This window comes from Corvus moneduloides, chromosome 29 (assembly GCF_009650955.1).
Source record: "Corvus moneduloides isolate bCorMon1 chromosome 29, bCorMon1.pri, whole genome shotgun sequence".
In the NCBI taxonomy this organism is placed as follows: domain Eukaryota; kingdom Metazoa; phylum Chordata; class Aves; order Passeriformes; family Corvidae; genus Corvus; species Corvus moneduloides.
The window spans coordinates 3,157,276-3,173,150 of NC_045504.1; the positions used below are offsets into that span (position 1 = coordinate 3,157,276).

Here is a 15,875-nt window from a genome sequence, read left to right on the forward strand (position 1 = left end):
GGACGGGGACACAAGTCACTCTCGACACCAAATTCAGGGGTTGCCTTTTTGTCCTGTGCCTGTGCAGCCCTGAACTCCGTGGGGCCCAGGACCAGGATTTGCCATCTCTGTGCCTCAGTTTTCCCTTCTACCCCACGTGGCCAAAGCTTGGCCCAGGCAGGGCTGATGGCAGAGGGACAGATGAGCCACACCGGCTGCCCAGAGCCCCCAGTGTATCCCTGGGACACCACAGAACCTGCCAGTTTATTTAATGACATTTTGCCTCCCAGCCGGACTTGTCCTTCCTCACATCCTGTTTTTGGTGGCCAGGGCCTGCAGAGCACCGGCTGATGGCCAATGCCAGATGGCAGTGCTGGTGGCAGCAGGACAGCTCTGTCGTGCCCTTTGGATCCAGGGCCCACGCTCTTCCCAAATGTCCTCTGGTGCCAGGGGAGTTGCCCTGAAACCACAGCGGGTAACGCACCTGCACACCCCACCCCATCCCTGGGAGCAGAAATTCAGCTGCAGTTGGAATCCTCGGGCTGTTCTGACAGTGCGACAGTGAGTCACGTTTGTGAAGGATGTGACCAATGATTCAGAGCTGGAAACATCAACAATTTAACAGGGAAGGAAGGAGATAGGAGGGAACCCGTCTCCCATTTCTGTACCAGGAACAGGCTGCTGCACTTCCAGCAATGAGGCCAACCCTAGAGGCTGCTCACCCGTGGGACAGGTGATGAGGACTGTGCAGCTTCTCACCCCCAGCCCTGTCCCCATCCCCATCGCTGTGGGCACAATGAAAAGCCTCTCCAAGGTGTGTTTGTGTCTCTCCCTGTGTTCACACAGGCCCTTCACTACCCCTGGCCCTGATGCTGCAGCTGCTCCCTGTGCTGATCCATAATAAACAGTTGCCAAAATCTCATCTTGCAGAGCAGATCAGCAAACTCTTGGTTTATTTATGTATTTAACACCACCCCCCCCCCCCCCCCACAGCATTTTGCCTCTGGATATCAAGTGTGAAGCTGCTGTCTGGGAGGCAAGATGAGTTTAACTAGGACACATGTTTTTCTGTGTCTCTGACGATAATTACAGCATTGTTGCCTGGGGAAGGGGCTGCTGGAGGGGCGGATGGGGCAGGGGGCTGTCCAGCATCCTGACTCAGCTCTCCTCTGTTGGGGTCTCAGACTGTCAGAGACCTGAGCCACCTGTGAGGGAGAATGCACTGGTGGCTTTGCCTGTCCCAACAACTCAAAATTCACCAAAAATTCACCGTAAAGGTGCCCACCCAGTTCCACCCCTGGCTGTGGGCAGAGAAACCTCTCCCCAGCACAGGTTGTGTTCTCCCCACCCTTCCCCAAAGAGCTGCCCAGGACCCCCAGGGCCAGGTCCCCTCCTCCCTGCAGGGCTTTGCTCTCTCCCACATCAACAGGACTTAGTTGTGATGCCAAGATAATTCCCAGGGATTTAGGAGCTCATTTCATTTGATCTGGCTTGTTAATTCCCAATCAAATGCTGATTAGAGGCCACGGAGCAGAGCTGGAAACACAGTTGCAGGTTCCTTGGTGTGGTCCTGGAGGGGAGCAAAAGCTCCCGAGGAGGCTCAGGCTGTTAACTGCACCTTGTTGGCACTGGGAAAGGGAAAGTGAGAATCATCCAACAGACAGATTCGGCCAAAGTGGGGGATTTAATAGGATTCAACATATACAGACAACAGAGCAAAGGGCTCCTGTGCCCACCAGCTGCACCCCCACAGCTGCTCCCCCAGCATAGGGCTGCATCGTTGGGCTCCTCATGGGACTCATCCCGTCTGTCCCAGTAAAGAGCCAGGAGCTGCAGGGATTCAAGGGCTTCCCCAGGCTCTCCTCAGATGACAATCCCAGTCCCAGCCCTGCTTGTGAGGGCACAAGGAGGAGCTGCAGTGGGAGCAGATCCCGGCCATTGGGTCCGTGCCAGCTCCAGCACTTGCTGCCATTCCAGGTGTGGAGGGGAAGCTCCAGCTGCAGGGCAGGACCATCCTGCTCTGCTCTAGTCTGGGAAACCTCTGAATGTGCAAAAAAGGATTAATTCCTTCTGGATTCACCGTCGGCTGCTGGACCTTGGGACTTGGGAGCTCTCAGTGCTTCGCCCGCGGAACCCCGCGGCTGTGACCTCCTCCAGGAAGCTGCCGGGAAAGGTTCAGGTCAGTGGAACAAGGGCCAGGGATCTGCTCATGGCACACTGATACTTGTCCGAGGTGTCCGAGGCCAGAGGGGCTGTGACTGTCCCCAGCACAAGCCTCAGGCTCGGTGGCATCACACACCCGCGGCTGGGAGCAGCTCCCAGAGCCAGGAATGCTCTCAGCCGCAGGACAGTTCCTCTGGCAATGAGACGCCACGGCCATTCCCAGGCTGACTCATCCCTCAATGTGCTGATCAGGTGATCTCAACAGCAATGCTTAAAAAACACCCCAAAAGATAAAGCAATACAAACCAAGATATGCCACAAATCCTACAGCAATGGGATTCCCCTAAACCGGGGCTGGGGCAGCTCTTCTTGCCCAGGTTGTGAATCTTGAGGGGTTTGAGAAACAGTAAAACCCTAAAATGTCCTGCAAAACCCTGCAGCAACACCCAGCTGAGTCCCACTGGACACAGCTGGGAGGGGGCACAGCCAGGGCACTGCCCACAGCGGCAATGGCTCTGGCACAGGCTCTGGCACCTGGCTCCGTGTTCCAGCCGGAGCTCTCCCTCCTCCAGGTTATTTTTAGGCACTAGAACCAGGCAGAACTGAGCTCTGGCAGGGAATGACTCTGGTGTTTTTAGGGTCTCCTGGTCCCGTGCTGTCTGGAGCAGCTTGTGCCTGTGACCAATGACACCTCGGGGTCCCTCGGCACGGCCTCTCCGAGCACATTCCCGGTCTGGAATGATGGGAGGCAAGAGCCAAACACCCCCCCCTGCTGAGGCTGCTGTTCCCAGGACCCTGCAGATCCTGCCAGGAACAGGCGAGGACCCAGCACAGGCATCTGCAGGTACCTCCACAGCTGCTCCATCCAACCAGGGCCTGGAGATGAAACTCCCAGGAGAAATGAACCTTCCGCAGTCAGGAGGGTCCCCAAGAGGATCCGGTGCCGCCACTGCGGCTGTAACTGGGTAACTGGGTCAGGCCCCACATCCTAGGATTAGTCCCAGCAGGTTCATGCTCAACCTGCCCAGAATGAGTCAGCCCCAGCACCAGATGTTCCTGGCAACCCTTTTTAGCCGATTATCGATCCTTTGTAACCCTTTCTCCTCCAAACCCTGCGGAAATGCTCTGGAAACCCCAGGAGCAGGGCAGATCCCCAGGAGCAGAGCAGATTCTCCATCCTTTGGGCCACCCCTCTGGGCCCACAGATGTTGGTCCCAGTTCCAGCAGGGAGTAAGAACAATGGAACCAGGATTAGGTGCTTACATGGCTGCTCGGTGCATTAACACCCAAATCCCCTTGTTTCTGGTGACATATCTGCCCTAATCCCGCAGGAATCAGAAAGGCCGTGGATTACGTGAGGGGCTGGGACACACTAAAGCCTGGCTTGCCTCATATCAGACACCTCAGGGATGTGCTGAGATATCCCTGATCCTAGGGCACTGTGCTGGCATTGTGGATAACAGTGGACAGGAGACATCTTTATTGTCCTTCCATCCTCAGGGAAACCTTATCCAAAGGAAAATGGATCATCTGGGGCAGGGCTTTGCTGTCCTCCCCAGGCAGGACCTGGCCGCATCCAGCCCTTTCAAAGCACCAGCCTTTTATTTTCTTTTAAATTTTTCCCCACTTCATTCTTTGAAATGTAAATTTGGGTACAGAATCCCAGGTTTTCTGTAAATAATTCAGGGACTGCACCGCAGGAGAGCCCAAACCAGCCCTGGTGGCTCCTGGCAGCACCAATCCAAGTGGAGCCCACGATGGAGCGGCAGATCCTGAGCTTCTGCAGCAGCTCAGGATTTTCCCACCATCCCACACTGAGCACTGGGAATCTGGAGACAATTCCTGCTCTCCTCCCTGGCCAGCAGCAAGCTGCGCCGATGGGAAACAATTCCCACTGTGGCCTCAATTCTTTCCTGTGCCCAATGTGAGTAATTTGGGCTCAGGAAAAGTTACTTGTATTTATAAACCAGATGTTTCCCACTGGGAATTCCATACTGACAGGGATCTTTGCCCACCTTCAGCAAAGCAGCTGCAGGTTCATTCAGTGCTGAATTCCCGTGTGCTGCTCTGGCTTCCCAGTGTTATAAACTGGAAAAACTCTACGGAAACCTCTACTTCCCTATCCTTGAGCTCATGGAAATGCAAATTAAGCCTCCAGCTCAGGGATCTGTCCCTGAGCCACCATGAGCAGAGCTGGATCCAGAGCACTGACAGCCACTTCCACGTGGGGATCCCTCAGGCATCCCAAATTCCTGCTGTGCCAGCAGTTTTACAGGCACGATCTGCAGACAGGTGGATTTTACCTCCTGGTGTTGTGGATGGTGGTCCCCCCCAGGACGATGCGGACACCGGGGTTGGAGCGGTTCAGGTTGAACACGGCCAGAGCCTCCTCGTACGTGGCCCCTCCGATGAGGAATACAATAATATCCTGAGGCCTGGGATAAAGGCACAAATCACAGAATGGTTTGGGCTGAAGGGACCTAAAAGCTCATCTTGTTCATGGCAGGGACACCTTGCCCTGTCCAACCTGGCCTTGGACACTTTCTGGGATGGAGCAGCCACAAATACTGAGTTGGGATCAGACAAAGCCAAGGATAAATCCTGCACCTCGGAGGAAGTGATCCGTGATCCCGAGCGTGCCTCTCCTAGACCCTGCCTCATCCCTGTGATGTGCTGGGCTCAGAGCTGAAAACAACCCACTGAATCCCCCAAAACCTCACCTCTCCCAAACTTTCACCCACAGCCCTGAGCAACCTCCAACAGCACCACCCTGATCCCTGTGGATCCACACGCCCATGTTTAACGCATGATCTGCTGGGACTGGGAAATCAGCATCGATTCCAGAGTCAGGCAAGGACATGGCACTGCCTTGGAGCTCCCAGGCTCGGAGCAGCTCACGCTTGTGACTGATCAGGAACCGCTGGGATTTGTGCCTCAGTTCACCTGAGGGGACATTTCCCAGCCAGCAGGGAAATGTGGGATGGTAGAGGGAAGCCAAGCAAGAGGAAGGGGGGAGAGAAATGCCTTCCTCCATCCCAACACAAACCCAGGTATGCAGTGCACATGCTGCTTTCAAGTGAGCTGCTGCTTCCCTCTCCCATAACCACCCTCCCAATCCCTCGGAAGGACCAACACCAAGAATTTCTTTCCTGGATCACTGCATGGACAGCATGGCCTGGAGCAAAGCTGCTCCTGCCTGGTTGGGACACAGGCACAGAGAGAGCATGCTGGCCACTAGATTTCCATGGATCCCCACACCACTGCCTCCCTGCCCAAGGGGATGCGGGAAAGCAAGGAGAAGTCGTGGAAAAGGTGAGTGCAGTCCCTTCCCAATGTGATCTGTATCACCAATAACCACCCAAAGCCTGATATCTCCTCAGACTCTGGGTTAGGGCTGCATGACCCTCTCCAGCAGGATCCCATTTCCACTGGGAACAACACTGGCTCAGGCAGGAGAGCTGCAGTTGGGACTATTTTTGGCAGTCCCCAAACAGCAGATGGCACGGCCATCACAGAGCCAGCTCTGATGAGTGAGGGCTTCATCCTTCACCCAAGCCTCCCAATGGGAATGGCACATCTGGGCCAGCAAGGCAAGACAGGATGAGACGTATCCCAGTCCTGGGAGCCTGCTCCAGGGAACATTCTTGGGGATACAAGACCTCTGCATCCAAGAGATTTCTGTGCCAAGCCCCAGTTCTGTTCATCATCAGTCCAAGCCCGCTATGGGGACAGCGCCGGGGACACCAGGGATGTCCCAGTGCCGGGGCAGCTGGTGTGTCCCAGTGCAGGCTCTGCCCCAAAGGCCCCATGTACCTGTCCCGGAGTGTGTTGGGGCCCAGGTAGGGATACTGGCTGTCCTTGAGCTTTCCCTTGATGAGCTGGTCCAGGGTTTCCTGGAGCAGGGGCTGGTGCTGGGTGTACACGTTCTCGATGCCCTGCAGCCGGGGAGAAGCTCTTTAGGAAGTGGCCCAGCAAGGAAGGAGGATCAGCAGAGGCACAGCAGGTACTACCCCTGAATTTGGGATTGAGAGGCTCTCCAGCAACTCACTCCCGTTGTTCTCAATGGAATCAGGCCCTGAAGCCTTGGACTTCTCCATGAAATCCCAGTCCTGAGCCAGCAGCCCCCAGCATTCCTGCCAGCCCTGCTCCTCTGGGCTGCAGTTTTGCTTCAGTCTGTCCCCGTTTCCCCAGGGCAGCTCACTACCTTCAGGCCTTTGAGGAACTGCTTGGTGATGGCCACGGCATCCTTGGGGCTGAACAGGTCACTGCCTCGGACCCGCTTCCCTCCGTACTCCACCACGGCGGACACCAGCTGTGCAGGGAGAGGGCAGGAGCCCTGTCAGCCTGGGAACTCCTTCCAGGCTGTGGTGAGGAGTCACTGCAGACACCTCATGGAGTTCTGGAATGGGGACAAGGAGCCACGGAGGTGATCCCAATGGAACTGCACATGGAGGTGAGGGGGCAGAGCAGCAGCACCCCCACATCCCCAGCCCGCCCTGACCCTCCTGCTTGAGGAGAAGCTTCATCTCCATCGCCTGCGGCAGCGACATCAGCTCCTCCACACGAGGTGACATCATCCCGCTCCTCCACCTCCTCCCCAGCTGCTCCTGGCACTGCTGCCTGTTCCCTCCCTGCCAGCCTCTCCATCCCCAGCCCTTCACTGCTGCCACTGCCTGTGCAGTAGGAGCTGGGGAAAGGGGAGGGGGGAGGAAAAGAAGAGAGGAAGCACATCCCAGGCCCCTGTACAGCCATACTCCCCTCCCAGCAGGCTCCTGCCATCCCTTCTTTATTCAATCCTTCATAACGTGAAGGAATCACAGACTAGTCAGGAGTGGAAGGGACCTCTGGAGTCCAACCCTCAACATCACTGACTTAGGAAATGGAAATCGAGTCACTTATTTAAAACACCTTTTAAAACCACACCCGCAGGTCCCAGCCGAGCTGAGGGCTCTGTGCAACAACGCAGCCCTGGGCTGACCCGGAGCAGGCGGGTTTCACCCCAAAGAGCAGCGATTCCCCCATCCTGCCCCACCCCAGGGTTACCTTGCGGTACCTGTCGGTGCCACCGCGGCCGCGCAGCTCCTCCAGCAGTGCCGGGAGGCCGCTGCTGCCGTGGCGTTCGTAGCGCAGCGCGTAGAGCATCACCAACCGCGCGGCGTCCAGCTCCGACAGCCGCGGGCTCTGCAGCAGCCGCCGCACGCTCTGCGGGACACACGGCACCTCAGGGACCGCGGGGGCCACACCGGACTGCCCCAGTGCCCACAGCCTGAGGGACACGCAGTCATACTGGTTTCATTGGTCACTGCCTTAGGGGACATTTATCAGACTGGTTTCACTGCCCAGCAACAATACTGCCACAGGAGCAATGCAAGAGAAATAAAGCTGTGGCATAACCTGAGCTAACCTTTGGATGTGAGACGTGGAGGAACAAACTGCATGTTTGGAAGCAAAGGAGGGAAGGAATTAAAGCATGGAAAGAGAGATCCCAGGTAGAGGGAAGAGCAGGGATCTGTTACCATTCCTGATCCGCTGCTGGATTCACCTGGCCCAGATGTTTGTTGGCATCTATTTGACTCATGCTGACTAGTGACAGAAACACAACATAAAATCCTGGCTGTGAGGAGGATCAAGAGGAATTTCACCATTCAAGGTCAGGAATTCACCTGTGAGGGGAGGGCTGGAGCCCCAGGGAGGTTCCTGTGCTGGCAGTGCCAGGACCAGCAGGAAGCAGAGAACAGAACAGCCATTGTCCATGGGAGGAGCTGGGATTCCAACCCCTCCATTCAGCTCCCAGGGCTCACGCACTGTGTCAGGGTTAATGAGAGCCCAGGGGAGGAAGAACCCAAATGTCCCAGACTGGGGGGCCCAAGGCCACCAGAGATCCAGCAATCCCTGAAGTGACATCAGGGGAGAACAATTCCACCCTTATTCCAGGCTCTGGCTGCTGCTTCTTGTCCCGTGGCCTTGCCCCTCTCTCTGCCATTGGGAGCCGCAGCAGGGACAGCCCAGGGCGGGGTGGCTGCAGGGACAAAGATCCCAGTTACATGGGTTTCCATTTATTTCTGAGCTGCTGCATGTCTTCCAGTGGCCTCAGTTGCTGGAAATACAACAGGGCCCTTCAGGCACAGGGCTGGAAGGAAACTGCAGAAACACTGTTTGTGTAGAGCAGGACCAAGGTGACCCCAGCAACCCCAGGATTCACCTGGCACCATAGCTCTGTGCTACGTATATTCCATCAAAAATCAAGGCTCACGGCACAGGGAGGGAGCAGACTGGGAATATTTGACTTTTAAACTGCAACAACCTGAGCTGGAGACAGTGAAACAGCTTGAGGACCTCAGAGGCTGCTTCCAGCAAACACATTTCTGGCTGCGTTCCCAGTTCCATACTCAGCCATGTAAATCCTGCCAGACACCAGCTATGGAATTCCATCCCTACACTCGCTGGTCCATAGGGAAGCATCAGCCCAGGGGCTGGGAGAACATCCCACTTCTGAGGACAGTCCAGTGTTATCCCCCCAGCCCCCACCTGGAGTTCAGGGTCACAGAGGTGGGGAAGAAACTGATCTCAAACCTGCTGGAGACGCTTTTCCTCATTTCCCAGTCCCTCTGCTTCCCCAGTGCCATCTAATGGTCTGTTACATGGTGGGACTCCCCCTCCACTACCGAAAATCAAGGAATCATTTCTCAGAAGTGAGTGGCTGTTCCAGCTCTGCTCTGAGCCAGCCCCATCCCAAAGCTCCTGTTGAGCACCAGCCCGAATCCATCACCACTGACTCTGCCAGACCCTGCTCCGGTCACGGCACAAGAGGCCACGCTCAGCTGTCACAGAACCTCTCTTCAGCTTTTCCAGGCCTCTCTGCCAAAGAAATCTTGGATCTGAGACTTTCTAGTGGTTTTTCTTAACAAAATAGGTAAAGACAATTCCAGGGATTCCAGCTCTTCTCCTGCCCAACAAACACATCAGCTCCTGCATGGTGTCTGAGGCTGTCTTATCCTGGTGCCTGCCAGAAGCCAACTGGCTGAATATAATGAAAGAACGTTGGCTTGTGGGATGTAAGGACAGGATTTGCAAGGATGCTTCTCAAGCCAGTTATTAACGATGACTCATTCCCATCTGAGCTGAGCACCGAGAAGCAATTCCACACCCAGTGTCCCTGCGCACAGGGTATCCACACATGGAGCTCCCACTGCCTCCCAGCCTCAAATCCCCACTCCCAAGGGAGTGACGCGATGGAACCCCCCGGATCCAGAGCCAGGATGTGTACCTGGAGCGCGCTGGAATGGTCACTCTGGCAGGCGAGCTCCTGCTCCACCTCTGACACCTCCAGCAGGTTCCGCTCCGCCACGAGCCGGGACAGTTCCCCCACCACTGTCACATGCTTGGACACTGTGCCTGACATCTTCTTGAACTGAGGGTAGTTCTCCACAAAGGCCTGTGATGGGGAAACTGAGGCAGTGCGTGCTTCCAGGGAAAAGCAGGAGATAGAGGGTGGGTGCAGCCAGCCATAAATTGTACAAATTCCCAGCAATCCAAGCCCTGTGCAGGTGGGCAGAGGATCAGACACCTTGGTCCCAGGAGCCCACACGATTTCTCCCATTACCAGGAGATTTCTGGGAGGGATGTACTTTTTATTTATTCCTAGCATGAAAGGATGGGACACAGTGGGATGGGCTTTGTCTGTACCTTCATATCCGCGATGGACTCCAGCTTCTGCTGCTCCTTTGGCTTCCTCCTCTGGAAATCCTCCATCAGGTTCTTGATGTTGGTGCCAATCTCGGCGAAGTTCAGGTACATGTTCTGTAGGGAACAAGGCGGGAAGCAGAGGGAAACTCACCTGAGAGAGTCTCGACCAAGGAAGAGCCTTGAGCAGCTGGGAAAACGTGGCTCCCTCCCCCAAAACCTGGAGCAGGGCTTGAAATCCAACTACAAACAGGACCCGTTAAGTCAGATGCCACTGGTGCTGCACGCTGAGGTCACAAATGGCACATCCCCACCCTGAGCCTCAAAGTCATCGGGAAGCTCCTTTCCCGTGGCAAACCCCCAAATTTGGGTGCTGGTGAAGCCCCCCTGGGACACCTACGTTGGCGTAGAATTCATCGTTCTCGGCTGACAGGACGACCTCCCGCAGGTCCTTGCTGATCCCCGGCACCCGGGACAGGTCGATGCGGTTGTTGTTGATCCCCAGCAGCTCGTGGACCATGGCCTGGTACGTCCACTGCCAGGGGACAGAGGAAGGCAAAGGGATGACCTTGGTGAGACACAGCACTGGGAGATCAATAGATTTCAGCTGAACCCAGCCAGAGCCACTCCTGCTACCCCAGGACACACAGCAGAGTCTGGGAGTGCATCCCTCAAACCAGCCAGGACATTCCAGTGAAGATAAACATCACTGATAAATAATCAGATGGGGAGACAGTGCAGAGGGAAACCACCCCCCTCCAGGGCCATTCCAGAATCACAGTATCATGGGACGGTTTGGGTTGGAAGGGACATTAAACCCATCCTGTTCATGGCAGGGACACCTCCCACCAGATCAAGAATTCTTGCAGGTATCTTCAGAAGAGACCAAAGAGGGATGGGGATTAACATTCCTGTTCCAAAACCTCTGTTGGCCACCAAACCCCCCACCCCTCTGCCTAGGCAGGGAGAGGTCCCACAGTTCCACTGCAGAATTCCCTATGTGCTCCACTGGGAGGAGCATTTCTGCACATCAGGAGTTTCTATTTTTATCCTGAGGAGTCTAATAATAACCCAGAGAGAACAGTGACAGCTGATAAGAGCCCTGCCGTGCCCAGCACTCCATTTACATCCCTGGGAATCTCTTTGGGATAGGAAATCCTGAAACAGCAGATAACGCCCAATGCTGAGCACAGTCCAGAACACCCCAAACCAGGTGTGAGCTGGGCTGTGACAGCCACACCCCTCCCTGACACACGTCACCTCCAGCTCTTGCAGAACCGGTGTTACAGCAGCTCTGGGGCTGCTGATCCCGCCCAGGTGCGGCTCCTGATCCCCAGGTTCCAAGGGAACCCCACAGAAACGAAGGGAGACCAACAGATCCTGCCAGGATCCGCAGCACAGCATGGAACAAATAAATCCAACAACTCCGAGCAAATCCAGCAGCCATCGATAACAGAGGGAGACTCAGCAGGGCAAGGTCACTCGATAACCGTGTGCTGCCCACAGCCCAACACACAACTCCTTGGGAAAGGCTCTGCCAGAGCACTGGGGCTCCAGAAGCCACACGGAAGAGCCAGTGGCCCTGTTTTCCAGGGTGCTGGGTCCATCTGCCACTGAAGCCAGCACGAACAACCCCCACTCAGGTCTGGAAAACCCGGCCAGGGGATAAAAGAGGGATTTTGCAGGGAAAGGGGGTGGGGAGCAACACTTCTCTCCTATATCCAACCCATGACCTGCCAGGGGTAGAACTCCAGCTGCTGCAGGACTCCTGCCCCTGCCCGGAACACCTGGGTGTGACTCACCTGGTTCAGGAGCGGGGTGATGGCATCATCCGACCGGTCCAGGATGAGGAGCAGGGGAGGGACCTCGGTGCGCCGGAAGTCAAACAGCTCGTACTCCTTCGTGATCACTTGCTGTGGAGAAATGGGAAAAATCCTACTTGAACACCTGGGAAAGACTCCCTCTCAGTGTGGGCTTAGGCACAGAGGGAAGGGAGGGTGAAACCCCAACAGTGCTGCTTTGCCTGCACTGCCAGGGAGGAGCTGAAGGCCCCAGGGAACTGGGACACTGCTCCCAGGAATGCTGTACTCCAGCAGCTGTTTTGGGAGCAGAGTGGGACAAGACCTGCCCAGCGCTGGGCCTCGAAGTAAATGATGGAATTTACAAGAATTGACTGAAAACAGGTGTTTCCCTCCTGTGGATCCACGTGTGAAAAACTAGCCAAGACTGGATTCATCCCAAAGGGACCTGCTGTGGGTTCCCCTCACCTTCACGCACTCGGCCAAGCGCTTCGCTGGCTCTGAGGAGAGCTGGTACCGGATCATGGGGCACTTCTTCAGGGACAGCAGCAGAGCAGTGAGCCCCTGGGTTGTCCTGGTGAGCTGAGCCGGGTCCCAGCTGTGGCCCTGGAAGGAAAGGCTGCACCTCACATGGATGCACTGGTCCCAAACTTTCCCACATCCTTGTTTCTAAGTCCTGAAGTCTCACAGGAAAGCACAGCTGCACTGGATAAGCAGGAACCCAGGGGCTGAACCCGGGCTCCCCAGTGTTCCTCTCCTCGCCAAGGACCATTCCCCCCGCTGGCCCCTCTGGCAGCCCCCCATGGCCCCAGTTTATGAGGGCTACTCGTTACCCAAGGACAACTCGCCATGTTCCTACCCGGCAGCAGCCCAGGAGGTTGAGGGAGAAGACATGTGGGTTCACCGCAATGTAGTCGCCGTAGAACTCCTGGGGAGGGGAGCAGGACAGTCCCGTGTCTCTAACCCTGACCCCAGCCAGAGCCATGTGCCAGCACTGGCCACCCAGCCCCAACCACCACCTGGACACATTGGCTCGGACCATCCCTCCTTCCTCCGCCCCAAACCCCTCCAAGCCCCACAGTCCCGCTGACAACTCCCCTCCCATTTGTACTGTGCATTGCTCAGAGCCCAGCTCTTCATCAAACATGGAATCATGGAATCACTGATGCTGGAAAAGCCCTTTAAGGCCATCAAGTCCAACCATCCCTCCAGCACTGCCAAGGCCACCACTAACCCATGTCCCCAAGTGCCACATCCATGTGGATTTGAACTCGGCAGCACTTTGTGAGACATCAAGAACAGCAGCAGCTATGATGAGAGCGCAGGGCACAGAGAAATCTTTTACCTCTTCATCCCACATTTGTGTCCATCCCTCCTCCCACACAGGCCTGTCGCGCACCATTTAGGAACAACAGCCCTTTCTGCTCCCAGTGTCTGGCAGCCTGGACCTTCCCTTTGCTTTTGGGTTTGGATCTACCTAAAACATCCAAACTTCACCTGGACTTCAGCCACGACCTCCTGCTCATCGGCCTCAGCCAAGGCCTTCACATCACTCTTGCTGATGACGTTGCTGAAATCTGGGAGGAAACAGAGAAGGGACAGTTGGGCACCATGCAGACCCTGTGGGATGGCATAGTCTGATCCCCTCTGGAGCAGGAGCAGATCCCACAGAGACCCTCTAACCCTGCACCCGCAGGTGTTGGAATCCTGAGCCACCTCCCAGGGATGCTCCGAACTCATTCCCTGCCCATCTCCCCGGTGCCTGGTCCTGCTGTGTCCTGCAGAGCCACAATGACATCTAGAGGCCACTTCACCCAATTCCTGGGATCCTACTGACTAATTCCTGGGCTGGAGGACTGGGCTTCGACTCCAAACCAGCTGGAGCCGTTCTGCTTCATTCCCAAACCCATGGAACATTCCATGGCACGAGCAGGACACGTGGGAAGCACCTGCCTGATACACCCAGCACAGGAAGGTGCCATGTGATCCACACCGAGGTGTGGAGCGTGTCCCATCCACACTGGGATGCAGAGCCTGTTCCAGATTTATGGACCTCCAACACCCTTGGACTCTTCATACTCACAGATGAAGTAGACGCTGTACTTGGGCCTTCGCAGCTCCTGCACCAGGAGCTCCACGTTCTCCTGGATGGAAACAGCACCAGGGAGAGCAGAGTTAAGGAATATGAAATCATGGAATCGTTAAGGCTGGGAAAGCTTCTGAGATCCTGGTGTCCAGCCATTCCCCCAGCACTGCCAAGGCCACCACCGACCCCTGTCCCCAAGTGCCACATCACACACATCTGAACAATTCCAGGGATGGTAGCTCCACCACTGCCCTGTGCCAGGGCTGAACAACCCTTTCCATGAAGGAATTTTCCTGAATATCCAACCTAAACCCCCTCAGCACGATCTGAGGCCGTTTCCTCCCCCTCTGGGCTGCGCACCTTGGTGGGCCGCAGGAAGCAGATGGCCTTGAGGTGCTTCATGGGCTCCCTGTTGGGCGAGTCGAGGCGCTCGAAGAGATAAACCTCGCGCTGCAGGATCTCGGACTGGGTGTACACCACGCTCACGGCGCCGGTCTGCGGGCGGCAGCGGGGCAGCGCCCGTCACAGAGGCCCCGGGCCCGGCTCCCGGCCCCGCCGCCCTCCGCGCTCCCGGCCCCGCCGCTCACCGTCTCCCGGTCCATCAGCAGCACTTTCATGCCGGGGCCGCTGTCCTCGATCATCTTGGACACGTACTGCCGGACCGCCAGCACCGCGTTCATCCTGGCGGGGCTGCTTCTCTACCGGGCTCTCCCTGGCCCCGCTTCCGCTTCGTTCCGTCGCGCTTCGGCTGCGCTCGGCTCCCTCCGGCCCCACCCGCCCGGCCCCGCCGCCTCCTGGGAGCTGTAGTCCGGCAGTGGGACCGGCCCCCGCCAGCAGCGCAGCCCCGGCCCGGCCTTCCCCTCCCGAGGGGACCCGAGCAGTGGAAATGGCTCCAAGAGCGAAGCAGTTTGAGACTGAACCCACCCAGACTCACCCCAGACACACTTAAACCCAAACCTACCTTAAAACAACACAAACCCACCTCAGCTAAATCCGCCCTGAAACAAACCAAATCCACCCGAACCCACCCAAATCCACACCTAAGCCCACCCCAAACACGCACAAACCCACTCCAAACATCCCCAAATCCTCCCAGACCCACCCCAAGCCCCCAGGAAGGCTCGGCACACCCGAGGGTCCCCAAGGACAAAGGACGTGACTCGGTTTCACTGAACACGAGGCAAAGCTGCTCCTGGAACCCCGGGGTGGGCGAGGGGTGGGCGAGGGGTGGGCGACGCTGGCGCTCCGGGGCCAGCCCGGTCCCGCTCATCACCGGGAGCCGGACACCGGGATTCGGTGCTATTCTGGGCGCGACAGAGCTGACCCGGGACCAGGCGCTCCCCCGCCGCCAAAGCCCTATTTATAGCAGGGGATAACAATTAACTAAGGATTATGTCCTGCCTTTCACTTCCAATTAAGCAGCTCCCCTCTTCCTCTCGGAGTGACGGACACCTTTGTCATCTTTAATCCTTCCATTTCCTGACGAGATTTTACTTTTCATTTCCAAACACTTTGGGTCTTCTTTCCTGGAAGCTGGGGAGTTTTGCACATGTACGGATCTTCATACAAACCCCAAAGATTTGAGTGGTTTAAATAGGGATTTACCTAGAAAATTACAACCCAAATATTTTCTTTTTTACATTTTTTATTTCTCACGTGGTTTTGTTTCTCATATCCAAACGGATGCCTTAAGGAGTGTGTAGGTGCTCCTGGCCAAAGGATACACAGAATAATGGCAAATGAAATAAAAACTAGGATTTAATTGCATGTGATTGTTTTCTGGCCTTATTTAGACATTAAATGATTCAGTGTCTGTAAAATGCTTGTTTAGTTATTGTCCAGTTTCCTTGGAAATGCTTTTGGATGAGGCCAGTGAGGGTTTTATTTGTGAACTAACCAAATCCAGGGTGCCATCTCCTCTTTAAATCCATCTTTGTCCTTATCCTTAGGGAAGACAAACCCTTTCTTGTGCCATTTTAGTGAAATGAATCACAAACCAAATCTCTGAGGCTTCTTGGTGGGATGTTTATCCCTGGTTTGCAGGTAAAGCATTTTAAACAACTTTTATTCTGCAGAAATTTTACACTTTTCCTTCCCCACAGGCTGATGGGGGGGGGGGGTAGCAGAGCAGTTCCATGTCCTGAGAGTGGTCGGAATCATTGAAT

General features: G+C 55.9%; 1 protein-coding gene across 1 annotated transcript; it reads right to left on the reverse strand.

Moving 5' to 3' along the window:
• Positions 1–1,644: 1,644 nt before the first annotated feature.
• Positions 1,645–14,479, reverse strand: VPS45 (vacuolar protein sorting 45 homolog). Its single transcript, XM_032093426.1, has 15 exons — positions 14,298–14,479; positions 14,071–14,205; positions 13,708–13,768; positions 13,122–13,201; positions 12,484–12,552; positions 12,093–12,230; positions 11,628–11,738; positions 10,226–10,360; positions 9,829–9,942; positions 9,410–9,577; positions 7,186–7,344; positions 6,347–6,454; positions 5,956–6,077; positions 4,446–4,577; positions 1,645–2,140 (listed from the first exon to the last, which is right to left on the reverse strand). Exons 1-15 carry the CDS (start codon positions 14,388–14,390, stop codon positions 2,056–2,058), a joined length of 1,710 nt encoding a protein of 569 aa, XP_031949317.1. The 5' UTR covers positions 14,391–14,479; the 3' UTR covers positions 1,645–2,055.
• Positions 14,480–15,875: the final 1,396 nt, after the last annotated feature.